Here is a 23,403-nt window from a genome sequence, read left to right on the forward strand (position 1 = left end):
TCATACTTTCATAATTAGGCATGTTCCAAGCATAATTAAACCGTTGGAAATTGACAATTCCGAAGAAACGGAGCATAAATGACGTAGTGTCCACATTTTAAAGATTCATGCAGGTCATTCAATGTTCTTCCAGTACGTCATTGCATCATTACATTGTCACAAGGTTCCAACCTATTTCAAGCTATTGATAGGCAAAGTATTAACGAACCATATAGATATTTTCCACTTTATTACGTGCATGTAACTGGGGCTAATACTATATCATTGATATCTATCGATACCTAAGTGGGTTCAAGTTGGGTATACCACCAGTGGGGTGTTGTTCAGGCGATCATCACGATAACAAATCATAAATCGCAAAGTTGCAAAAACAATAACTGAAGCCGTAGGTATTAGAAATTATATTACCATATTCTCTTCGGTATCAGCTTGCCCATCTGCATCCCCTTCATCTTCATCCTCGTCTAGATCCAGTATAGGGTATGTCAGTATAGCAGCTATGCCGCCTAAAGCATCTAGTCGCTGCCCGCTCTCATGATCGCTACTTAGTATCCTCGCTTCTCCCCCATCTTCTTTAACTTTATCGACCATGGCGACATATCTTCTCCTAGTCGCTATGTCTTGACTTCGGAATAGCGAATTGTTGATTAATAATACGCCCCCTCCTCTTCCAACAGCACCCTCTCGAATCGCCTTCTCAACAGGCGCCGTGCCGTACCATGCACGGCCGTCATCTTTTCGTAATTTATCGAAGAAGTCATCCATGAATCTTGTTTCCTTGGAAAACTTCATATCCTTCATAGTAGCCGTGACTTCGGTGCTCTTGAGAATCTCGTTAAGGCTGTGTAAGTGCCCCGAGCTCGAATGTACCACCGTCGCCTCCTTGGCCATGGCTATCAGCGTCTTGTCGGTTCTTCGACTCCCCTCCTCCGATATGTATTTCTTGAAATCACCAGCGACAAATCCGGGGCTGGCTAGTAACAGTGGCCGGGGTATGGAAAAGTCTATACTGCGGACCAATGTACTTAAAGTCTTCTCGAAAAAGCGCTTCATGCCCGAGTCTTGTTCGGAACTACTCGATCGCTTTTTAGGTATTGTGCTCTCCACTCTTTGCTTGAGTATGGTACGGTACTCGGTAATAAGGCAAATATTTGCGATACCTTCCTGCATCACAACGGCAGCTACGGCACCCTCTTTGTCTTGCTTCAGCGCATCCGAGAGCGTCTCTTTCGCAACTGAGTCCCACCCGTACTTTTTCCATAGTGTGAAAGGCCGGTTTAGTTCAAGATCGAGGGTGTGGTATTGACCGAGGCTGACAATGCTATTCTCAACGATGACGGTGCCCGAGACATGTAATTGCGACGCGCCGGGGTCAAAGAAGGTAGAAGTTACGCGTATTGTAAGATCGGTATGTACCCGTTCGGACATGGTGCTGCCGGTTTTCGATTCCGTCACCACTTTGCGGATGGCATGTGCCTTGACGATATCTTCGGGCCCTATTAAATTATTTGCGTGCCACTAAATAAATTAGCTAAATATGATCGATTAAATATACCTAGATATGCATAAAACGTCAAACTGCATTCAATATGATAGATACAAACTTACCATGTCTTCTGGCTCGATGGGAAGCAAAGTGACGCTTCCTTCACCCATTTCGTCTAGGCGCTGCGACGCCTTAGATCCGACAAGCTGCATGGTTGATGAATGTGTCGCGTATAGGCAAAGGTTGATATGGTATGGAAAGTGCGCGTATATTCCAATTATATTTATAGTTAAAAGAAAGAGTATTATGAGTTGAATGTAGATGATCAACAAATACAATAAGTCCGTGAATTATACGTAAATACAATAAAGATGATGAAGCTCAAGCTAGCTGTAGAATAAAAAAGAAATGGATCTAAGTACAGCTGAAGTGCCCCTCAACCCCGCCATTGTTAAGTTTCGTACGCGGGACTAAGCTATTACTTAGTGAATTTAGTAAGGTGGATCGAAAGGGGTGGCCATAGCGCTTGAGATCCATTATAGAAAATGGACAGGGGTATCCGTGCATGTACCCAGGTACCTAGGTAGATACCTAAATCCGTCCGTGAGTATTCGAGGCAATTATTAAGTTTCAGTGACGTCTATAGAAGGACATGTATCAGTGCATCATTGCTTTTACTAACAAAGCGCCAATAAACCTAGTGTAACCAAGACTAATTAACCCCCGCCGGCGGTACATAGTAAGGCCTGATCTACTCAATTACTCATCCTTTCTTCTCTCCTTTCTACCCTCCCTACCCACCCTCTCTACAATGTAAATCCACTTCTATAGGACTTAAGGACGGGCGAGTTGCGGACTTAGCTTAAGCAAACGCCGACAAGAGTTTTGATATATAATCATCTATTCATGCATCTACTGTACGTAGGTGGCTACTTAGGTGTAGACAAACACGTATAAATACTAGCTATCCCTCCTCGGAGTTCAATGTTTCCCTCAACGCCTTCTTTTCTTCCCCTCTTCAAACAAATACAACAATAAGAGAAGCCGTGGGTATCACTTATTATATCACTACCGAAAAAAGAAGCCCCTCCTATCTCTAAACCAGGAGAACCAGCTAAGGCAAGTATACCATTCACTTCATACCAAACATCACTTAATATATCTCAATTTACCTACACTTGATAAATGTCCCTCTTATCGTCTGTGAAACTTGCCTTGGGTTCTCGTTATTCCGTGCCTAGGTATACAACCTATGCTTTTCCGATGTCCCAATTGGATATCCCGAATATGCTAAGCTAACTGGCCACTCTTCTAAATAGAATCAGAACCATGGCTACATATAGCATTAATTCCACTTTTAAGCTAAACAGTGGCTATGAGATTCCCCGGTTGGGCTTCGGAGTAAGTACTTACCTATATTACCATAGACACTCTAAGCTAATGCCTTATAGGTATACCAAACGTGAGTCCAGTATTGTCTAACCTATGTCTTAATAGACTTGACCCCTCCTTACCCGCCGTCTCTTAGTCCACCCGAAGAAACCGAGAAAGCATCCCTCGAAGCATTAGGTAATGGCTACCGCCATATCGACTCAGCCGCTGCTTATCGCAATGAGGCTGGATGTGGTGCCGCCGTTCGATTTAGCAAGCTGCCACGATCTGAAATCTACTTTACCTCCAAGATTCCGAGCAGTGGCATGAGCTACGAGGGTGCCAAGAAACAAGTGGAAACGAGCTTGAAAACGTCGGGTTTCGATTACATTGATCTAATGCTTATCCACTCGCCATATGGTGGCTCAGAAGCGCGAAAAGGAGCTTGGAAGGCGCTCGTCGAGGCTGTCGAAGAGGGCAAGAGTATGTTTCAATCTCCCGGTTCTTCTTTTTCCACACTAACAAGGCGCAGTCCGATCTATTGGTATTAGTAACTACGGTGTCCACCACCTAGACGAGCTAGAAAAGTACATTGCGGAACTAGAAGCTGAGCGAGGTGGTAAGGGCAAGGGCGGAGTTATCTCAGTCGGCCAATGGGAAATTCACCCTTGGTGTCCTCGAAATGACATTGTTGAATGGTCCACCAAACGCAATATCGCTGTCGAGGCATACGCTCCCGTCATACGCGGCCAGAGATTCGGCGAGCCAGTCCTAGTCGACCTCGCCAAGAAATACGGAAAGACTGAGGCTCAGATCCTCCTCCGATGGAGTCTGCAGAAGGGCTATATCCCACTGCCCAAGAGCGTCACACCCTCCCGAATCAAGGAGAATGCCCAGATATACGACTTTGAACTCTCTAAAGAGGATATGGGCAAACTAGAGTTCGATGTATACGCACCCGTGTGTTGGGATCCCGTTATCAGCCCACTAGACAACTAAGGCCAGTGAGATATTCTGAAGATCGCTGTGTTTGATTACCTTATATGCGATATCCGGGTATTCATAATTATTTGAACTGGGATGGCAACGACACAATGCACTGCTTAGACGGTTGTTTTTGTTGATATAATTATGAAGATACGATTAAAATACCCTATGCATGATATTCTAGCGGTGCGATGACCTCGGCTTCAATGTTGGGGTACGAAGAGATTAGTGAACTCGAATACGTAAGCTGACGCGCATCGATATTTCACGGATATTTTCGTGAGCACTCTAGTTCTGAATCTGTATCTTTCGGGCTCTCCCAAAAAGTCGACCTCATGTTCTACTTCAACTTGCCCAGAACTCCTTCCCATGGCTTCAGGGTTACGGATGACTGCTTTGGCTTGTCCGGAATACCTTTCACGTAATTGCTAATGGCCCAGGCTTCGATCTCAACCCCCTGAGGAAATTCCCATTCCAATTCCTTCTTAGAAAAGTTGAGGATAACAAGCCAACGAACGCCCTCCACTCTTTTTCGAACATAAGCATATATCTCTGAATGCTCTGGGGATAATTCCTGGAAGTCTCCGTATACGAAAGCATTGGCATGCTCCTTTCTGCTTTTCAATGCCTCCTGCCAGAATTGCCAAACGGAGGATTCTTTGGGGTCATCTGCTTTCAATTGAGCCTCGACATTTATGGACTTATAATCATCCATGACTCTCATCCACGGCTTCGTACCCGGGTCGCAGAAACCCGCGTTCTCCCCTGCGCTCCATTGCATTGGGGTTCGTGCGTGGTCGCGTGCCTTCATGTCAATAATTTTCCGGGCGTAAGCAAGCTTCTCCTTATCGTTCGCGTACAGTTTCTCGCACTTCTTCCAGTAGTTGATGGTTTCGATATCCTTAAATTCGGAAATATCCCACGTGGTGGGAGCATTGCGAATGCCTATCTCCTCGCCTTGGTAGACGAAAAGGGTGCCCCCGAGGGTGGTCTGCATAAGTGAGAGAAGCTTGGCACCCTTCACCCGCCATTCATCGCTGTCGTCTGTGTATCGCGAGATCGATCTCGGATTGTCGTGGTTTTCAATAAACACCGAGTTCCATCCATCGTGATCTATCATCACCCGTTGCCACCTCGTAATAATTGACTTCATCTCTTTGACGTCCCATGGCTTCAGGGCCATCCTAACATTAGGTTTATCGATGTCCACCAAGTCGAATATGAAGATCATTCTCAGCTCTTCGGAATTGGAACCAACACTTCGCAGAATCTCTTTCTCGTCGCTGACGCCGGGCATCTCACCCACCGTGATCGTATCGTACTTACTCAGTACCTCTTGGTACATCTCTCGTAGGTAGTCGTGTAGCTTTGGTCCGTTAACGAAATACTTCGTCCCTGGTTGGTATTTGTGGCCGGGACCAAGGACGATGTCAGCATCCGGATAACCAGGAACCTTAGAGATTAGGTTAATAACGTCCATTCGAAAACCGGACGCGCCTTGGGCCACTAAATAAGTCGTCAACATATATGCTCGCAATTACGAGTAAATAGTTCTTCGCATTTTCAAGCTTCCCACGACCTAATCGCGGGGTAGAAGGGGGCTGTCGTGGAACCAAAGAAAATTGGCACATACTCCAGAAATGCATCACATCCCAGATGGCCGCCCTGACCTCCGGATTTTCCCAGTTTAAATCAGGCTGTTCTGGTGTGAAAAGACTGAGATAAAATTCGCCAGTCTTTTCATCGTAAGTCCAAGCCGAATTAGCTTCGCCAAGAATCTGCGCCCAGTTGTTAGGTGGCTCTGGTACGCCATCGGGACCAATGCTCTTCGGCCTTTTCCAGATGTACCAACTGCGCTTGGGATTTTCGATACCCGCACGACTCTCGAGAAACCATGGATGCTCGTTGCTCGTATGGTTTACCACCAAATCCATCATGAGTTTCATATCCCGCTTCTTTAACTCGGCGATAAGCTCATCGACATCTTCAAGCGACCCGTACCGCGAGTCAATCTGCTTGTAATCGGCAATGTCGTACCCCATATCGGCCTGCGGGGACTTGAGAATGGGTGAAGACCAGACCACATCTACACCCAACGATTTCAAGTAGTCAAGTCGAGAGGTAATACCCTTGATAGTGCCCCATCCTGAAGTTACGCCAGGCTTTTTCCCTCGGATGATATGGAATCAATAATTGTTCAGCATGAATGATTCCTGGTGTCTTTACCTACCTGACACTGAAAACTTGCGGGGTAGATCTGGTAGACCACTATTAAACAATTAGTTCTGATTTACAGCGCGTGGGCTTGTACCACATGCCAGCTTCCTTCCACCACTTGGGTGTCGAATAAGATGACTCCGTCGCAGCCATTTTCGGATTAAAAATGAAGTTGGAAACCTAAATCACAATGGAAGGCTTCTACTATTTCTTTCTAGTGCAGGTAGCACATACTTTAACTTACGTTTGCTCTAAATTGGGCACCGATGCTTCTTTCCCCCTCCCTTTGTTGAGTCCACTGAGTGACGTCGAGTCGCATCCAATATTGAGATTTACGTTACGCTACAGCAACCCGCATAAAGGTTATTGGGTGAACAAATGGGTATACATTGACGGTTGGCAGCAGCTGCGTACCATATTGTACCTAGGTATATTATATACATATGTAGGTATGTTCCCCCTTTCCTGGCAGTATTAACAAAGGATTCGTTATATCGTTTATAAATCTGACCATTAATCAATACGCAAATCGAACTATTTATTACCTACTGGAAACATGGTATATATGCGTCATCTTGAGTACCTAAGTACCTGGATAGACATATGTATTTCCGCGGGCGCTGAAGCTATGTGTGCGAATCAGTATGAATAGTTCAGGATATGTCTACTACTTTCTTAATTTGAAAGCGCATGGCTTCTAGGATGAGCAAGAAGGCCCGAATCTCACGTGGAAAAGTTCCAGACCCATGGACGACTCCTGAATTTCCGTATGACGTACAACAGTAGAATCGGCAGGTATTCAATACCTATGGATTTCAGCTTCTATACTGGTAAGGCTGGGCTTAGATCTGATGGTATCACTCACTGAATTAGCGCACCCCGGGCTGATTTAGGTGGGGTGAAACACTTGAGGGAGTAAGGGGACTGGGTGTCATCGAAGCGACTGTCTGTAAGATCTACCGCAGTGACGGGAGCCTCTGCACCTAACTGACCCAAGACACGTGTAAGTGCATGCAGTACCGATGAGGATCGAGTCACTATCCCCACGACTCTCATAAATCTACCACCCTCCTTAATTATTACCAGGTACTGACACGTTATATAGCACGTGGTGGCTTGTAGATAGATCCTCCAGCCTCCTCGCCTACGACATTTCTGTGCGAGTCGCTGATCAGATCGCTTACGGGTAACAAATGCTCGGGTCTTTTGATTTGTCGGTCTCGAGTTGGGCTCAATGCAATGAATGATAGGTCACATCTTATTATTATGCCGACCCTGTTCGACTTACATGCAGCGCGGCGGAATTGGTGCTCTGTGTGATTCCGCTCTATCACATCCTCGGTATTATAAAAAGCGACAGGGATTCAAGTGGATGGAGGTGAGAAGTCTATTTCAAAAACTGCTGCTATTAATAAGACCGATTTCACGTAAGCAGCTTGCGGCTACGGTAATTGTGGATAGGATTGGGATTCGACCGCGAGAGATACAGAAAAGCTTAGCGTACCGACGATCATCATTGCTTCAAGGGTGGGTGTTGGGGGCCGAAAGGGTTGCTTAACCCCTTCTAGAAACCTCGCAACACGAGGACTGGCCGGTATCGATTCCTGGATGCAGTAAAATCTGGTTGATGCTGTTAACTAGGGCCGAATGCTACTTCCGCGCCAATGCTTGAATTGTTTACCATGGTAACCGACCGTCCGATAGGTACAGGGTGTAATGGTGCTCTCGTGCCCAAGTTGACGGGGTTAGTAGACGTGAAAAATGCCTGCTAAGGATATTCGAGGGGGGTTTTCTAGACGGAGGGTCAATAGAAGAATAAGTACTCCTCCGGCTTGAGTATTGCCGTGCGAGTATTATTGTTTTGACTCTTGTCTTGCTGACGCCATTCCCGCCACATCTAGTTGAGCCTCGAGGAGCAAGTTGGGTTGAAATGGTCTTACGACTCAAGAGACTGACACAACGTATAGATATACTCGACCCTCTTTTTTTCTGTTCGCCGATCAATTTTCTCCATTCTCGATTTCTGGCATATAGTTATCTCCGACTTCTTGGAATATTTCTATAAGTCCTAACCCCAAATGGTTGGTTAATAGCAGAACTCATGAAGGCCTTCCTATCCACGATCGCCAGTGTGGCAACCCTATTATCAGTGCGATTGGTTGATGGAGCTCCTCAAGCAGCAAGGTGGTCGAATCAAACCTTAGGCCCAGATGGACCTTGGAATGCGGTTGCGGTAACGTTGGGTAACGGTCAGGATGTCACGATATACGCCGGAAAGATGTGGGAGTCGTACTTTCTCAGTGAAGCTTATTGCGGAAATACTTCAGTCGAAGGCCAGCCATGCTATGCGCAGCAAGTTGGCGCTATATATGACGAATCAAAAGGCACCGGGTATAAACCCAACATCTCTATCCAATCAGGGCCCTATTTTACGTCTGATATGACCGGTGTTGGAAGTAATGGGACGCGATACGCCGATGTTATTCACCTGGGCACCGATGCGAGCTCGTGGGCTACTACCGACAAAGTCGAAAATTTCGACATGGTCCTCATGAATGATACCGAACTTCAATATCCCAACGGCAATAAATACCCATTATTCGCGGGTTGTCTTAGTTTCGGAGCGGCACCTAATGGTAAGTGATTTATTGTTGTCCCTTCTCTTTGACGTGACGGTCCATGACTAAGTGGTGATTTTAGTGATGAACCAGACATTCCAAGTTAAACCGGGGCAAGCATCAAGTGCTATCAACGCTAGCTTGTTAGCCGGAACACTGTATACACAGAACTCTATCGACTCTCAGACTTTCGGGATGCACATTGGATCTGCTGCCCCTGAGAAGATTCCAGGGTCACTCTGGTTTGGGGGGTACGATCGAAACCGAGCCGTAAACGAAATGCTAGCTATTCCTATAGCTGACCCCTATCTCGTATTCTCAGGGGCTCCTCTTCAAGACATCTCCATAGACGTCGTCAAGGGAGGTTCGCCCTTCCCCTGGAATTCCAAGGGGGGACTACTTGCGTCAGGGAACTCTTCGATAGGTAATCGGATCAACCTCGATATCAACCCATGCTCTCCCTACCTCAACCTTCCGAAAAGTACATGCGATGCCATCGCCGCCGAGATTCCAGTTAATTACGATGAAGGCCTAGGTATATATCTTTGGAACACGACATCCCCAGACTATTCTCGTATTGTCCGATCGCCCTCCATCCTTTCTTTTACGTTCGCGGACACGAATGACAATTCACGAAGTGTTAATATTTCGGTGCCTTTCATGCATCTTAACCTAACACTCGACCAGCCGCTCGTCGATAAGCCAACCCCTTACTTCCCATGCAACGCAGCATCAAACGGATACTACGCTTTAGGGCGTGCTTTTCTACAAGATGCATTTTTCGGGGCGAACCTCAAAACGGCAATCTATTTTATGTCGCAAGCTCCTGGACCAAATCTCAATGGTCAAAGCGTAACGATTATGGACGATGAGTGTCGCACGCTTCAGACAAGTGCTAACGATTGGGCTACGTCCTGGGATGGGCATTGGACGCCTCTACCAGAACCCGACAGCCCAACTTCAAGTGGTGGTACAAGCACCGCCACCATTGCGGGCGCATCCGTAGGAGGAGTAGTTGGGTTTTCGCTACTCGCTTTTGCAAGCTTCCTCATACTCAGGTATCGGAAATACGGCAAAGGCATTTCATTGTGTGGTATTCCCTTGGTCAATGACAAACCAGCTGCTTACTACGGCGCGAATACGACGGAGTCACCAAATACTAAATCACCAATCGAGTATTGGCAACAGCAACAACAGCCCGCAATGGAACTACCGACGAACCACGGCAATGCGTGGCAGCTACCAGCCACGGATCGGGCTGTAGAAATGGAAACGCCTCGCATCGTATATGAGATGCCTGACAACTACTCGGGTAATAATTATCGCCCCTAGACTAATGGTTAGTATGGTACATTGTGATGGAATACATGATTTTTTTGTGATACCAGAAAAGGGGTTTTTTAATAGCACATATACTATTCCATAGAAAATTTGCATTGGGGTTTACGCGTCATGAAGTCATGTACATGAGTAGGATAGCCACGTGCCGACCAAGATAGAAGCTGGAGAGGATATCAATCATGTAATTCCTGTGCCACAATAAAAAGGGATGTTATCAAGAATTATCCTGTCAAAAATTTAGTGACGGCTTTGGTAGGGTCAGCAATCCAACCCATGATTTTCAGCCGCAGGACTTCTATGACTAGTACTCTCTTGAACTAGCAGGTAAAAAATGGCCCTGGAACCGAAAAGGTAAATCACGTAAGATCAGTCGTCACGGCCCTCCGAAGGAGCACCGGCTCCTAAGAGGCTTTGCTCTTCATCGACAACTGGAGGCTTTTGGGTAGGGGGTGTCTTGTTCTTCTGTAGACTAACCCATAATGCGGATCCGATGATCAAGGCGCTGCCGAAGAGACTTTCTGCTGGAGGTGTCGTGCCCCAGACTACTCGCTCAAGGATCAGCGCAAAGACCATTTGCGTGTACTAAGTTTTTGTTAGCCATACATCAATTGTATATATATAATTCAGTCTAATGATAACTTACTATGAGATTTGTTGCTCTTCCTGCCTTCTCCCTCTGGAGCCCCTCCGTCAGGAGAAATTGAAGTAGGAATCCAGCGATACCGATCGCTATCAATAATGACCTATTGATAGGTCAATAAAGATTAACAGAGTGACGGAAAAATACCATATCCTACCATTGAGTAGCATTCTCGGGGATCTCGAAATGCAGGTCTGGAACAACCAGAACAACAATAAATGAAACAACCGTCGCGAGTACGGCAAAATAGTTGACGCTCACGAGGGAATGCGCACGTTTCCCAATAACTCGAATAGTGGAGTACGCGGACGCCGCAGCAAACGAGCCGATCACTGCTAGAAGGACAGCAATGGCGCGTTGGGCTGGTGTTGCAGGCACTGAGGGCACTATGCCTTTAGGTTGTTCTACCATAAAAAGGCTGGTGCTGTTTGGCTCTGTTTGTCCCGCTTCGTGCTGAGGGAAGAGGAATGTCGGTCTGGCGATGAAGAGTACGCCAGCAAACGCGATAAGACCCGCTATTGCCTCCCTTACTGTGAATGGTTCCTACGCCGTGCGGATGAGAATGGCACACTTTGTAAAAAACACCATTTCGTTATGATCAACACTTACCCTTAAGGCTATGAAACATATAAATGCAGTCATGGTTGGAACGAGGAAAGAGATGACGGTAGCATCGGAGATGTTCAAGTACGAGAGCGAATCTTTATAATGTCAGCGAAACGTAGAGGACATGATGAGCATGTCTAATAAAAAGAAACAAGTAGAACTCACAGTAAGAACAGAAAAGTCCAGTGAAGCCGGATAGACCTCGCAGGACTAAGAGTCCTCTAACATCCCGACGTCCTAGTGGAAAGTCGGGGACCTTCTTGTACCACATATACAACGATCCCAGTACAGCAGTAGCTAGCATGCGTACGAAGATAATTTGCAACGCATGAAACTTCTTCTCGAAGCCCGTCTCGAGCAGCCGAGTTGTCATTGTCATCTATGTAATCCATTAGCATTGGCGACCGTAAGCATTTTTTATTGAGATCACGAAACGTACGAGTGATGCAAATACTTGAGCTAAGAAGACGAAGAAGAGGCCAATATTCCTTTCATAAAACCTCTTCAATCTTTGCCAAACTGTCCGCCGTTGTCCATCTTTGGATCCTTCAAGATTGTCCGCCTGTTCGCTAGTAAGTGGGGTCGCATCTTCAATTCCAACACCATCGTTTCCGACTTGCGATGTCTGGGCAACATCGTCGGCCCCTCTTGTGCGGTTGTTCGGTGTAGTTACGGTTCCATATGACATGGTGCTTATTATCAAAATAATGTATAAATGAAGAAATAGAATAGATCTTAAATTGAATTTTATGTTAGTAATATCTTCGAACTAGTCTCGATTTTTATTTTTCTATCCCTGGTCTCGGCTTCGGCTTCGGCTCCGCAATTCCACAAGCCTCATGACCTGTTAACGTTACGAGATCATCGTCACTTGTAAGACCACCCTAGACACAATAGCTGTTTGAAGAGGGCGCTATGGACGATCGATGAAAAAAACCAATTGCATAAGTCAAATGTTAGGGGTATATGTATTGAAAATTGTACAAATATACAAAAGGGTTTCGGTTAGAAACAAAACCAACCCCCGATTCTCTTCGCCCTTGACGACCATCCTTTTTCCTCAGGTTCAATGTCGTCCTTCGTATATACATCAGTGACTAAATCCATCTCACTCGCTCTCTTGAATTTCGTCCTCTTAATTAACTTCCAACCCAGAAACATAACCCCGAACAAGGGAAGTTCGATATAGTAACTGACAAAGTCGACAGCACTAAATTTCGGGCTGAAACAACTCCATCCTTGAATGAGGACGATGAAGATGTTTAGGATAATGGCGAGAATCGGCCCTACAGGATAGGTCCAGTTTTTAAAAGGTAACAGATGTTCTTTTCCCTGGGCTTTTAGGCCAGCACGGAAACGTAACGACGCGATACCAATACTGATCCACGACAGTTGGTTGGAAACACCGACAAGGTTCTGTAACCATGTCCAGAGCTGACCAGCGCCGATAAAAGAAGCGCCGAAGAGTAGACCCGAGATGAAGGATGTGAAAAGAACGGAAACCCAGGGAACCTGGAATCGCGTAAGGCGTCCGAAGACTTTTGGTGCGTGGCCATTGATGGACAAGGTATATAATAGACGGGAACCAGCAAAAAGAGCGTGATTTCCTGCCGATAGAACACTGGTCAAGATTACGGCGTTGACGAAAGAACCCGCGACTTTAGACCCAGCTAACTGGAAGGCGATGGTGAATGGAGAAGTATGCGTGTCCTTCGAGTTCAGACCCGGGTAGTTGTAAGGTACGTTCAAGCCGATCATAAGGGATGACAGGATGTAGAAGAACATAATTCGCCAGAAGACATTCTTGACGACTCGCGGTAGTTGACGTGCCGGATCCTTGGTTTCACCGGCTGTGATGGCGATCGACTCGGTACCACCGTACGCAAAAGATGCCGTCACAAACACGCTGGCAAATCCACCAATACCGCCTACAAACGGTGCATCGGGGAGGTACCAGTTTCGCGCGCCGATATATTCGTGTGACGTGTTTCCACCTACATTTACCGCAATGCTCAGGATAACGAAAACCACAATAGTAATAACCTTGAGTAGGCATAGCCAATACTCAACCTCGCCATACGCCTTCACATTGATGATGTTCGCCAAGATGAGCAAGAACCATACAATAAGTCCGAGAGCGTACCACGGGAAAGTATCCGTCCAATATTGCAAAACTAGCTGCAGAGCAACTAGATCAGCGGCGGTAGACACGGCATCGTTGAACCAGTAATTCCACGTCAATGCGAAGCCCCATGCGTCATCCACGTAACGTGCCGAAAAAGTGCAAAATGATCCAGCCACTTTAATTTCGGTTAGCGGAGGCCTCCATACAAGTTAGGTATTCTTATCTTACCCGGAACGAAAGCAGCCATTTCACCCAAGCATAACATCGTGACGAAGACGATCCCTCCCACGATGGCGTAACATAGTAATAGTGAAGCCGGACCACCGGTGGCCAATGCCTTTCCAGTTCCCAAGAATAGACCTGTTCCGATGGTACCTCCGATGGCTATCATTTGGACCTGTCGAGGTGAGAGTGATCGCCGCAGCTTATCCTCCGCCACATACACGTGCTCTCCGCCATGCGAGGTGGGTGGAGACGCGGAAGCGTGCACATTCTTTTCGGCGTCGACATCCATCATGCAGTAACAATTTTAGCTGTATCTAGCCAAACTATATTTGAATCTGCTCGACCATTCCCCTGACTAACAACATAGCCTGTTATTAGGTTATAGAGGCTTATGAAAAAGGTTGTAGGCATTTGGATATAAATGAGATTTGCATCTAACGAAGCACGTCATTTCACGTGAGAATGGTGTTTAGCAAAAGCTTTGAGGACTAACCCGAAAGGGATTGGTTTCTATCTTGACCTTCCTAATCGGGAATTCAAGCACACTTGTTGGATCCTCACCGAGCAATGTTCTATTCTATTTTTATTCTTATTTATTAGCAGACCTAGGTGTTTTTCACTTACATCATTTGCAAGGGACACACGTTATTATAATAAGATTAACTCTGGTCTATTAATGAGGCTCGTAGAGGTAGGGGTTGAATGCAACTGTTATAACGAAAATGTCTAGATACTTCAAGCGCCAAGGCAATAAAAAACTTGGTGTACTTGTGGCACATTGGCTTGGTTTTCGGTGACGAACTTGGCTTGGAATTTGACAAATTTTAAAGAAAGAAACCAAACCAGGGTGGTTTATCGACGCCAATATAGACGGACTTTGTATTCTTATAAGTGTGTACCCAGGTAGCTTCAACGTATAATGTCTACTCAATTAGATATTATAATATTTCCAAATCTTTATTTTATCAAATTCTTATATGTATGTATATACTTGAGTAGACATGTTTCCCAAACCCAATATTTATTTGTTCAATCAATCGAGTGTGAATGACCTTCGTCGATCGAATCGAGATTAGGTAGTGTGGACCGGACCGCTGAGTGGGGATTGTCCGTGCCAAACTGTCCTTTGTAAGATATATAGGCTATGCTTAGATCAATACATTCATCAGCGGCCCTATGGCGCAACGGTAGCGCGTTCGACTCCAGATCGAAAGGTTATCCGTTCAAATCGGGTTGGGGTCATTCATTTCCTTTTTCCAGTTCCATTGGAACCGGAAATTATTTTTGTTGATTTCTCCTATTGTTTTGAAGCTGAGAGCGGGATTGTAAGTCGAATGGCCGAGAACTCTGGAATTATGAGCACCAAAAATGCTGTTGTGTAAACTAGTAGCCCAAAAGCTTTATGAACATTTACCAAAACTTGCATAAAATATATGAAACACACGCTCTGGCTTGAATACACGAAATTTATAATTTATAGAATTCCGATTTACAAACATAATTGACACAAAAGCCTAGTAGGGGTTTGAATTGGAAAATAGATTTCATTCTACTTCATTAAACGTGAAGAAAATATAGCAGAACCTTATAGGCGTCTCTACCATTTCAATACTGCAAATTCCTCTCCTTTGTTTTGGCCAATGGCGATATTGAATGTCGCGTAACCCCATATCCTCACCTTTTTGTCAGCGTCACGTCCTATATCCCGCCCTATGTACCAATACCAAGCCAGCTATCGCTCTCATTCACGGTAAGAGGCTCGTCGGAAAATACCGAGGTAGGCGTATCCGCGCCGAAATTCGCCACGGGAGTAGATACCATGGACGACGTTAATCTCTTCCAGCAGACAGGCGCCGCCAATACCACACCGAGTCTGGTGGGATGGAAAAAAGGATGGCATCCCTCAAACTCAACGACTGTTGAAGAAAATCAAGCATCGGGGGGAGATAGCCATTCATTATGAATCGAATGCCCAGTCCGAATTACTGCCTATTTTGCATGAATACCGTAAACAACGGGTATAGGCATGAAGACACTAAACTCCTGTCCGGTAGCAACCAGTGTACCAGGAATTTGAGGATGCCAATGCACTTCCTTCGCGTGTTCGGAAATATGTTCGAAGAGAAGCTGAGGCGGCATATCCTTAACACCCGCAGTATCCTTACTTTCCTCGTCATCCAACTCCACTGACAGATCCCACAGCGTAACCTTGTGGTCTCCCGCGGCGACAGCGACCATGCTATCATCTGTAGGATGCCACTCTACGCTGGTGATCTGCTCCTTGTGGTAGTTGAAACTTGCAATCGGGCTAGGCTTCTGCGCCCCTCCCTTCCACTGTCGCAGATCCCATACTCCCCACACACCATCATCGGCACCAGTCGCGAGTAAATGTGTCGTAAGTCTCGACCACGACATGACATTGACATCGGTAGAGCTGACCTGGACTGTAATGGCGGGTTTTCGGCTCTTACTTCGCACATCCCAGACGCGGACTGTGCCATCACTAGATGCCGATGCGAATACTGACGCCTCTTGTGGACTCCACTGTATCTCTTCTACGCTGTTCGTGTGACCCTGGAACGCCCTTGTATCCGTAACCCAGCCCCCACCGTCTGTTCGCGTCGTTACGTATATCAATCCGTCGTTATCACCAGTAAGAAGTTTACCACCAGGTACCAAAGGCGACCAGTCGAGCGCGTAGCCTTCGGATTTGTGAGCACGGATTGTAGAGAGTGGCTTGTTCTGCTGTGGTGTAATGATCGTGCCGGGGCTGTCGAATGATGCTAGGTGGGGGGTAACATCATGTATGAAGACGTTAGTCGACTCGGTCATTGTCGCAGTGAGGGTGGTAGGAGGTTTCGAGGGATCTGAGGAAGGAATTTGGTGGCTTCGAATGCGATTTGTAGTCGAGGTCAGCGGGATGGCTTTGGACTCGAGGATAGGGTCGGCGTCTTCGTCTTCGTCGTCGTCGTCGGACTCGGAGTCATCATCGTCTTTTTGCATGCGACTTAGACCACTGAACTTCATGACCATTATTTGGTTCTCCTTCGCGCGAGTACTCTCGGCTTGAGTACCGGCGACAGTGTACATGGTTGCAGGGTAAGCCTTTTCTCGCTTATCACCAAGTCCATCGCGGATAATGTCGAAGGATAGGCAGGGCCAAGGCGTGCTAAGGTTGTGAAGCATTTCGTAGGTTCCCACGTCAGGCGCAAGATGTTGACCAGCCTCAAGTTTATTGCGCCCAACGATGAAGGTTCCGTTGTCGACATCCATAGCACCAGCAGCTTTTTCTTCTGCTTCGCGTTCGGCGTCAGGTCGACCGTCGACACCAGCTTCGAATATTTCGTCTTCGCTTTCGAACTCGTCCTCGAATTCATCTTCGAAATCGCCCATTTCCTTATCGTCTATGTCCATAGGTTCGGGACGGTCACCTCCCTTGAGAGGAGTGTTTCCGTCCCCAGCTTCCGCTGTTCGTTTTGACATTATGTCTTCCTATTCTGAAATATGTGTTGTTGTTGGTTTGTCTAGAAACGATTATTGAGGTAGATAGGTTTTAAATAGGCGATTCTTCGTAATTGGGTGGTATGCGAAGGACAAGTCCAAAGTAAAAAGAATATTTTTTTTCGAGTGCCCCTCTAAGGTAACCCCGCGATCTGTCCTGCTATGGGTCTCTTATCGATAAATACCTAGGTACATACAGTAATTGTCCAGATTGACACATGTAACTCTTTCCTGTAACCAAATGACAGACAGCTCTTACCCTTTTTCATATTTATCTACATATATAATAAATACATCATAACTTCAACATATTTCTCGTGTTTAAACTTACTAAACCATTAGACCTACATGTAATGCAATACTTCTAATAATCGCGCATCGGTGACGCCAGCCAGCCACCACAACGCCACATCTGACAAGACGGCAGGCTCCCTTAAAATATGAAGAGTGTCCTTCGCATCCTAGAACTAACACTATTCTCTTAGACAATCAAATGAAAATCTTCGGTTGATCATTGATATTCACCCGGTGATTCGGTCTCAATCATATATCCGTCACAAATACTTCACCTAGGATATCGTCGACGAACTATATCTTCGACGCCCTTACGTTACGTACCTAGATTCGTCAAGATCTTTAAGACGCAAGGCTCGGGGCCATCTATAAACCGCAATAATTGCAGGATCTTCAAATACAAATCAACTATGCCTAGCATTATCCAATTCGGCTTAGTTATCGAGGCCATTCTCAACATTGTCGGGGCAATCCCGTTCGTTCTGTATCCCGAATGGTGTTTATCATTCGCTGTCGCTACCAACGCTGAGACTGGTACCCCGACCGTCCCTCCAAGTTCCGCCTTACTATGGCAGGTCTACGGCGTCCTTGTTCTTGCGCTTACAGTGCCGTTAATCTTGTGCACCCCAGACTCCAAGGCCGCATCTGAGAAGCGTCACATAATCTTCACCACGCTTCTCGCTGGAGAGGTTTTCATCGAAGCCATCTTACTTTGGCATATCTCCCAACCAGACAAGAGCGGCTTTACTCTAACTTCGCTTGTACTCAGCTCTCTTTTCTTACTTCCAGCTCTGTCTTGGCATGCATATGTCACCTATATCAACCCGAACTTGGTCAACGAACTTTCAAATAAGTCAGTTAAGAAAGCAATTTAAATTGGTACAGACAGCAAAGAGGCAGTCCTCGACTATAAATCAGGAAACCTACGAGTTCTACGACACGTCAATCGACATCGCATCGGGCGTACAGAAATCCATTGCATGTTTCCCACGCAAATACTCGTATATACTATTACATAGATAACATAATATCGCAATCTTCTTTAGACCCGCTACATTTTAGAAATCTTTAGGCCTCCCACTGGTCAGTGACAGCACCATGGCTAGCATCTCCAACCAATCTCGCGTACTTGGCCAGAACACCTCTCTTAACCCTTAATGGAGGAGCTTTCCACGCCTTTCTCCTCTCTTTAAACTCTTCCTCGCTAACATTCGCCATGTCAATCCGATTCTTGACAGCGTCGATGACGATCGTATCTCCGTCTTTTACTAGCGCAATAGGGCCGCCTACTGCTGCTTCTGGAGTGACGTGGCCGACAATAAAGCCATGACTGGCACCGCTATACCTCCCATCTGTGACAAGGGCAATATTCTTAAGTCTAGCTCCCATAATCGCAGCCGAAGCTTTTAGCTGTTCAGGCATTCCCGGTCCTCCTTTAGGACCTTCATAACGAACTATAAGCACCAGGTTCTCGTCTCGTGGGATCTCGCCCCGAGAAAGAGCATCATCCAATTCATGTTCCTTATTGAATACCCTAGCCTTTCCTGTGAAGCTCAACCCTTCCTTTCCAGTGATTTTGGCCACTGCGCCTTCCGGTGCAAAATTCCCGCGCAAGACACGGAGATGGCCTGTTTCCTTAATCGGATCCGAGAGGGGGCGGATGATCTTTTGGTCAGGTGGCAAGCTGGGCCAGTCAGCAACATTTTCAGCGAGGGTGCGACCGGTCACTGTTGGGATATTCCCATTGATTAGACCGGCTGCTATCAGCATCTTCAATACCGATGGAGTACCGCCAATCTTGTACAAATCTTCCATCAAATACTTCCCGCTAGGTGCCAAATCCGCTAGGAATGGGGTCTTGTTGCTGACCCTGTCAATGTTCTCCAAAGCCAACGGCACCTCGGCTGTGTTCGCCATAGCCAAGAAATGCAACACACCATTAGTCGAGCCTCCGAGTATCATTGTAATGACTAGAGCATTCTCGAACGACTCTTTCGTTAAAAGATCCCTAGGGCGAATATCCTTTTGCATCGTTACTTTGATGACTTCGGCCGCGCGTTCGCATTCGCGAGCCTTCTCGGGAGACAGTGCGGGATAAGACGACGATCCGGGAAGAGTTAGTCCCATAGCTTCGATAGCTGTCGCCATCGTATTCGCCGTATACATACCACCGCACGCACCAGCCCCCGGGCAAGCATGGCGTTCGATATCCGACATAACGTCACTTGGCGTTCGACCCTCAGTACCAGCATTCGTCTTAGCTTGGAGTCTGCCATACGCGAAAGCGCCTGATGCTTCGTAGCACGTAGACACGTTCACGTCGCGCTCTAGAAGATTCGAGTACCCTTTTCTGATAGCCCCACCATACTAAAAGTTCGGAATATATTAGTAAATGTGCCTTGCATCTTAGTAGGTCACGAACTAAGGCTTCAATGTAGGTTTGCCGAATAAGACTCCGCCACTTATAAAAGCCGTCTTGTGGAAACTATCAACTTACTATCATGATGAAAGGTCGGTTATGTCTTGCTGCCGCCATGATGACACCTGGCATGTTCTTATCACAGCCGGGAATCGCGATGTTAGCATCGTGGCGCTGTGCGCAAGTGACAGTTTCGATGCTATCGGCGATAAGGTCGCGAGTCTGAAGAGAAAATCTCATGCCTAAGTAGGTAATGCTAAGTATTACGAATGAGATAAGGGGGATTGCAAATCGAACCTTCGCCTCCCATTGTGATAGCATCTGATACACCGACGGCATTATACTGCCACGCCAACATCTTCTGTTTCTCTACAGCTTTCTTCACGATCTTGCCGAATTCGAGGACTATGCTGATCAGCTTCACTCGTAACGAAAGAAATATTCGCGCTTTATGAGTTCACTTACGATGTGTGCTATTTCAAACAACGGTCAATAGTGTCAACAATTTATAAGTGGTAAATCATCACTACTATATTACAGAAATATACGGCTTACTTGCACTATGGATCAAAGGTTAGCGACTATTGCGCGGGAGTTGAAACACCAAACCGTGGCCATTGCTTCTGAGCCGGACACACGGGGTACTTCCTCAGGCGTCGTAGACGAGCAAGTGGCAGATAACGTACAGGATTCCCTTCCCACCACACAGTCGCAATGCCGACATGAGGAGCATTCTTCATCATCTCCTCATTTGGCACGCCAGCACCATAGAGCATGGCCTATATGAACATGTAAGAATGGGTCTTCTTCACCCTTAGCGACCAACACACCTGAGCGCCGGGATAATCATGCCCCTTCGTTAATACATGAGACCATCGATTTAAGGGGCCACCCGGGGGTAGGCATTCAAATTGTATATATTGTGGATCCGCTTTGGGGTCCGCAACGGCAACTGCTGGAATTTCGGCCATGTTGAGATCTCTTCGAATGCCAGTAATTTACGAAATCAAAACAGACAACAACAGCTACCGCAAGCTAGCAACGTCAAAAGTTTTGCGGATATATTCGCCTTAAGGAGATTTTCGAATCGTCTACCCACTGCGGGGTAAAGAACCAGGAAATAAGAAATTTATCTAGATCAATCGAATGGGGTGACGATCTCGGGGTTCAACATAGCGACGATGGTTCGGAAAGGCGGGCGGGCATACATAGTAGCCGGACCCGGGGTGCGGAGTATACTATGACGAGGAGAATTTCAAATGCATGGGACACGACTGGTTCATCCCATGTTTGCAGATTGCAGAAACCAGCGTCTGGCCCAGAATTTTTCGTACCTATTACGACGTAGCTTGAACGCCTTCTAGGTCCTTAAGCTCGGTACATGACCTAAGTGCGACTAGGTTTCAAGTTTTTTTCTATTTTTCGTATTTTTTTCTTCTTTTTCTCTTAAGCCGAGGGTCGGGGCCGAAATGCGTAACTAAGACGAGGGGAATGTGGAGTTGTTTCTGCATGCAGGGACTAAGCGGTCGAGTTCTAGGTAAAGCGGACGAACCGACGGTCACCAATTAGATTCGAAGCTCCATTCCGAGATGGCCGGTAGGAGGCTCATGCTTCTTATTGGGTATCATGCTTACGATTTTGTCATGAGACTGATGCAGTATACGGGCACATTGGAGATATAGATCCAGTAGGTCGAATATGAGATGTTACAATGGTGACATTTATTATTAGAATAAATAGCCAATCAGAGGTCATCTAATGATTACTACTTACTACTTCCGGAATATAGCCCACAGGTATAATACATGACGCATCGAATAGTATAAGAGCATCGAGAAACCATATAAACGATTCTCTAAACGGGCTTGGTGTCTCTAGCGTGCTTAAGACGATACAGTATAAGAACAAACAGGGCCGAACGAACCACGTTTCAAGGATGCCTATATACTAGGCACCGCCATCGCGCTATGAAGTTTCCCATTCCTCGAAACCGCCCGGAAACTTATCAATAAGTTCTCGCATACCGGATATCAGCCTAGAATACAGGTTAGACGTATTGTGCTCCTAATCGTTCAGCTGCTTTACTTACATCCGTCGATAACCCGGGTCGTCCTTGTATAATATGGAGTCAAGAATATTGACTCGGCTATGATGCATATTATTGGTTCTTTTCATGTATGTGAGCAATAGGAAGATGGAATCTCACACTGCATATAATGCATTCCGATCATCGCAGTCTTCTTCAGGAGGCGACTTGGGAAAATGCTTGTGGTATTCTTCTCGGTAGGCTGTACCGATATTATTCCATGGCTGTCGCCAAACACCAAGCTCGTCTATTCTCATTTTCCTTGTTAGCTCTCCTTCATAAAGAGGAATCTCGGGAAAGCCTGAATCTTACACTCATTATGCGCGTAGTAAGATGCCGCGTCAAAAATAATCGGAAGACCGGTTTCCGCATCTGTCTCTGCATTGCCGTGCCAAAGATCTCCATGGATGAGAGAGGGCTGGATAGACCTGCCACCGGTCTCTAATGGCCTTAGAAGTCGTGGTATTACCTTTTCGAAAAAGGGAGCAATCATTTGCTCAATCTCGTCGTTGGGTCCCTACGCATGTAAACTTTCCGTAGCTGCAATAGCGAAAATGACAGGTATCGTACTTACCTGTGCATCCTGCTCCAAATCAAATAGCACCCGTGTAGTCCTCGCGAAATACTCCTCCCACGTATCAGACCAGCCATGCTCAACGCGCGCGTTCCCATGGAATGTCGGGACGTTCGATCCAAACCTCTCCTTCTTATCCCCATCGTGATCACTGGTACGATGCAACTCCACAATCTTCTTGGCGAGTATCTCCGGAGGCGGAACATTGCCCGACATACGACGGAACTCACATAGCAGAAAATGTACATTCGGGATTGCGGCGTAGGATCCCCATGCGATAGGCTCCGGTACAAGATCCGGCATTACGGCGCGGAGTTTAGTCATGCATTGGAATTCGCTTGATGTCATTTCTCTACCGAGATCGCCGGATGAGGTCTACCGAATTTATTAGTTATTGCTCGGGAGAACCCGATCGGAAGCCGAAGCCGGAGGATCACCTTCAAGAAATACGCCTTCCGCCGCCCATCTCGTTCAACATCTATACGAGCCGTGCGAGTCCATAAACTAACGCCATGAGCTGTGATGCCCAGAACCCGAGTCCCGATAGGGAGTTCTATGCGCACATATCAGCTTCCTCTCTTCGCGACAGTGGTAAAGAAAAGGGTGCCTGACTAGTAAGAATCTCAGGATCTACTGTCTGAATGGCCCCCACCGGAACCTCTGTTTGTGTGTTCTGTTCAATCTCTTGGTCCCCCATATTCACGCTCATTGGATGGAACGTTTGCTTTCGGGCTTACAAATGGGCAACTTTGAAGACGCCAAGTTTGCCAAATCAGATACCCACCAAAGCAAACAACATTTATTATATGTTCCGATCTTGCAATGTCATTTTATGAAGGAATTATAATGTTAAATAGAGGCAAATAAATGAAATTTAACAATCAAGTAAGATAATGATTCATTTCATTTAATC

The 23,403-nt window shown here is 46.4% G+C and overlaps 10 protein-coding genes and 1 non-coding gene across 11 annotated transcripts; 4 read left to right on the forward strand and 7 right to left on the reverse strand.

Annotated features, from left to right (window-relative positions):
• Positions 1-223: 223 nt before the first annotated feature.
• F4822DRAFT_6009 (uncharacterized protein) lies at positions 224-1,922 on the reverse strand. The gene is made up of 2 exons (XM_051463722.1): positions 1,609-1,922; positions 224-1,518 (listed from the first exon to the last, which is right to left on the reverse strand). Exons 1-2 carry the CDS (start codon positions 1,696-1,698, stop codon positions 400-402), a joined length of 1,209 nt encoding a protein of 402 aa, XP_051319040.1. The 5' UTR covers positions 1,699-1,922; the 3' UTR covers positions 224-399.
• A 274-nt stretch (positions 1,923-2,196) lies between these two features.
• On the forward strand, positions 2,197-3,999 carry F4822DRAFT_384131 (aldo-keto reductase). Its single transcript, XM_051456497.1, has 5 exons — positions 2,197-2,605; positions 2,806-2,887; positions 2,938-2,948; positions 3,015-3,340; positions 3,390-3,999. The coding sequence occupies exons 2-5, from the start codon at positions 2,816-2,818 to the stop codon at positions 3,854-3,856; spliced, it is 876 nt and encodes a 291-aa protein (XP_051319041.1). The 5' UTR covers positions 2,197-2,605; positions 2,806-2,815; the 3' UTR covers positions 3,857-3,999.
• On the reverse strand, positions 3,797-6,508 carry F4822DRAFT_6059 (glycoside hydrolase family 13 protein). Its single transcript, XM_051463733.1, has 4 exons — positions 6,163-6,508; positions 6,075-6,112; positions 5,478-6,006; positions 3,797-5,350 (listed from the first exon to the last, which is right to left on the reverse strand). Exons 1-4 carry the CDS (start codon positions 6,212-6,214, stop codon positions 4,185-4,187), a joined length of 1,785 nt encoding a protein of 594 aa, XP_051319042.1. The 5' UTR covers positions 6,215-6,508; the 3' UTR covers positions 3,797-4,184.
• Positions 6,509-7,891: 1,383 nt separating this feature from the next.
• Positions 7,892-10,199, forward strand: F4822DRAFT_6023 (uncharacterized protein). Its single transcript, XM_051463725.1, has 2 exons — positions 7,892-8,697; positions 8,762-10,199. The coding sequence occupies exons 1-2, from the start codon at positions 8,163-8,165 to the stop codon at positions 10,009-10,011; spliced, it is 1,785 nt and encodes a 594-aa protein (XP_051319043.1). The 5' UTR covers positions 7,892-8,162; the 3' UTR covers positions 10,012-10,199.
• On the reverse strand, positions 10,199-11,991 carry F4822DRAFT_6101 (uncharacterized protein). Its single transcript, XM_051463737.1, has 6 exons — positions 11,706-11,991; positions 11,432-11,645; positions 11,270-11,361; positions 10,818-11,203; positions 10,664-10,763; positions 10,199-10,602 (listed from the first exon to the last, which is right to left on the reverse strand). The coding sequence occupies exons 1-6, from the start codon at positions 11,952-11,954 to the stop codon at positions 10,387-10,389; spliced, it is 1,257 nt and encodes a 418-aa protein (XP_051319044.1). The 5' UTR covers positions 11,955-11,991; the 3' UTR covers positions 10,199-10,386.
• A 280-nt stretch (positions 11,992-12,271) lies between these two features.
• F4822DRAFT_423739 (tryptophan permease) lies at positions 12,272-13,905 on the reverse strand (the record flags this gene model as incomplete). The annotated part of the gene is made up of 2 exons (XM_051460025.1): positions 12,272-13,566; positions 13,620-13,905. The coding sequence occupies 2 exons, from the start codon at positions 13,903-13,905 to the stop codon at positions 12,272-12,274; spliced, it is 1,581 nt and encodes a 526-aa protein (XP_051319045.1).
• An 881-nt stretch (positions 13,906-14,786) lies between these two features.
• On the forward strand, positions 14,787-14,858 carry F4822DRAFT_t1. The gene has a single exon. It is a non-coding gene; the product is annotated as a tRNA-Trp (tRNA).
• A 198-nt stretch (positions 14,859-15,056) lies between these two features.
• On the reverse strand, positions 15,057-17,347 carry F4822DRAFT_384137 (WD40 repeat-like protein). Its single transcript, XM_051456498.1, has one exon. It carries the CDS (start codon positions 17,097-17,099, stop codon positions 15,606-15,608), a length of 1,494 nt encoding a protein of 497 aa, XP_051319046.1. The 5' UTR covers positions 17,100-17,347; the 3' UTR covers positions 15,057-15,605.
• On the forward strand, positions 17,348-18,448 carry F4822DRAFT_384138 (uncharacterized protein). Its single transcript, XM_051456499.1, has 2 exons — positions 17,348-17,540; positions 17,603-18,448. Exon 2 carries the CDS (start codon positions 17,822-17,824, stop codon positions 18,284-18,286), a length of 465 nt encoding a protein of 154 aa, XP_051319047.1. The 5' UTR covers positions 17,348-17,540; positions 17,603-17,821; the 3' UTR covers positions 18,287-18,448.
• F4822DRAFT_384140 (dihydroxy-acid/6-phosphogluconate dehydratase) lies at positions 18,449-20,682 on the reverse strand. Its single transcript, XM_051456500.1, has 6 exons — positions 20,661-20,682; positions 20,517-20,609; positions 20,296-20,390; positions 20,128-20,235; positions 19,909-20,072; positions 18,449-19,778 (listed from the first exon to the last, which is right to left on the reverse strand). Exons 4-6 carry the CDS (start codon positions 20,186-20,188, stop codon positions 18,480-18,482), a joined length of 1,524 nt encoding a protein of 507 aa, XP_051319048.1. The 5' UTR covers positions 20,189-20,235; positions 20,296-20,390; positions 20,517-20,609; positions 20,661-20,682; the 3' UTR covers positions 18,449-18,479.
• Positions 20,683-21,201: 519 nt separating this feature from the next.
• On the reverse strand, positions 21,202-23,243 carry F4822DRAFT_6231 (Fructosamine kinase-domain-containing protein). The gene is made up of 7 exons (XM_051463751.1): positions 23,103-23,243; positions 22,928-23,043; positions 22,491-22,865; positions 22,229-22,433; positions 22,037-22,163; positions 21,920-21,976; positions 21,202-21,865 (listed from the first exon to the last, which is right to left on the reverse strand). Exons 1-7 carry the CDS (start codon positions 23,197-23,199, stop codon positions 21,796-21,798), a joined length of 1,047 nt encoding a protein of 348 aa, XP_051319049.1. The 5' UTR covers positions 23,200-23,243; the 3' UTR covers positions 21,202-21,795.
• Between the last annotated feature and the right edge of the window lie 160 nt (positions 23,244-23,403).

This window comes from Hypoxylon trugodes, assembly GCF_022578975.1.
Source record: "Hypoxylon trugodes strain CBS 135444 unplaced genomic scaffold F4822scaffold_1, whole genome shotgun sequence".
NCBI classification, from domain to species: Eukaryota; Fungi; Ascomycota; class Sordariomycetes; order Xylariales; family Hypoxylaceae; genus Hypoxylon; species Hypoxylon trugodes.

Coding starts and splice junctions, on each gene's coding strand:
- F4822DRAFT_6009 (XM_051463722.1), bottom strand. CDS start 1,698: ATGCAGCTTGTCGGATCTAAGGCGTCGCAGCGCCTAGACGAAATGGGT. Junction 1,519..1,608: donor CCATCGAGCCAGAAGACATG/GTAAGTTTGTAT, acceptor TAATTTATTTAG/TGGCACGCAAATAATTTAAT.
- F4822DRAFT_384131 (XM_051456497.1), top strand. CDS start 2,816: ATGGCTACATATAGCATTAATTCCACTTTTAAGCTAAACAGTGGCTAT. Junction 3,341..3,389: donor GGCTGTCGAAGAGGGCAAGA/GTATGTTTCAAT, acceptor AACAAGGCGCAG/TCCGATCTATTGGTATTAGT.
- F4822DRAFT_6059 (XM_051463733.1), bottom strand. CDS start 6,214: ATGGCTGCGACGGAGTCATCTTATTCGACACCCAAGTGGTGGAAGGAA. Junction 6,113..6,162: donor CAAGTGGTGGAAGGAAGCTG/GCATGTGGTACA, acceptor ATTGTTTAATAG/TGGTCTACCAGATCTACCCC. Junction 6,007..6,074: donor CCGCAAGTTTTCAGTGTCAG/GTAGGTAAAGAC, acceptor CGAGGGAAAAAG/CCTGGCGTAACTTCAGGATG.
- F4822DRAFT_6023 (XM_051463725.1), top strand. CDS start 8,163: ATGAAGGCCTTCCTATCCACGATCGCCAGTGTGGCAACCCTATTATCA. Junction 8,698..8,761: donor TTTCGGAGCGGCACCTAATG/GTAAGTGATTTA, acceptor TGGTGATTTTAG/TGATGAACCAGACATTCCAA.
- F4822DRAFT_6101 (XM_051463737.1), bottom strand. CDS start 11,954: ATGTCATATGGAACCGTAACTACACCGAACAACCGCACAAGAGGGGCC. Junction 11,362..11,431: donor TGGACTTTTCTGTTCTTACT/GTGAGTTCTACT, acceptor GACATTATAAAG/ATTCGCTCTCGTACTTGAAC. Junction 10,603..10,663: donor GAAGAGCAACAAATCTCATA/GTAAGTTATCAT, acceptor ACAAAAACTTAG/TACACGCAAATGGTCTTTGC.
- F4822DRAFT_384137 (XM_051456498.1), bottom strand. CDS start 17,099: ATGTCAAAACGAACAGCGGAAGCTGGGGACGGAAACACTCCTCTCAAG.
- F4822DRAFT_384138 (XM_051456499.1), top strand. CDS start 17,822: ATGCCTAGCATTATCCAATTCGGCTTAGTTATCGAGGCCATTCTCAAC.
- F4822DRAFT_384140 (XM_051456500.1), bottom strand. CDS start 20,188: ATGTTGGCGTGGCAGTATAATGCCGTCGGTGTATCAGATGCTATCACA. Junction 20,073..20,127: donor TATCACAATGGGAGGCGAAG/GTTCGATTTGCA, acceptor TTACCTACTTAG/GCATGAGATTTTCTCTTCAG. Junction 19,779..19,908: donor ACCGACCTTTCATCATGATA/GTAAGTTGATAG, acceptor CCGAACTTTTAG/TATGGTGGGGCTATCAGAAA.
- F4822DRAFT_6231 (XM_051463751.1), bottom strand. CDS start 23,199: ATGAGCGTGAATATGGGGGACCAAGAGATTGAACAGAACACACAAACA. Junction 23,044..23,102: donor AGATCCTGAGATTCTTACTA/GTCAGGCACCCT, acceptor ATGTGCGCATAG/AACTCCCTATCGGGACTCGG. Junction 22,434..22,490: donor ATTTGGAGCAGGATGCACAG/GTAAGTACGATA, acceptor TTACATGCGTAG/GGACCCAACGACGAGATTGA.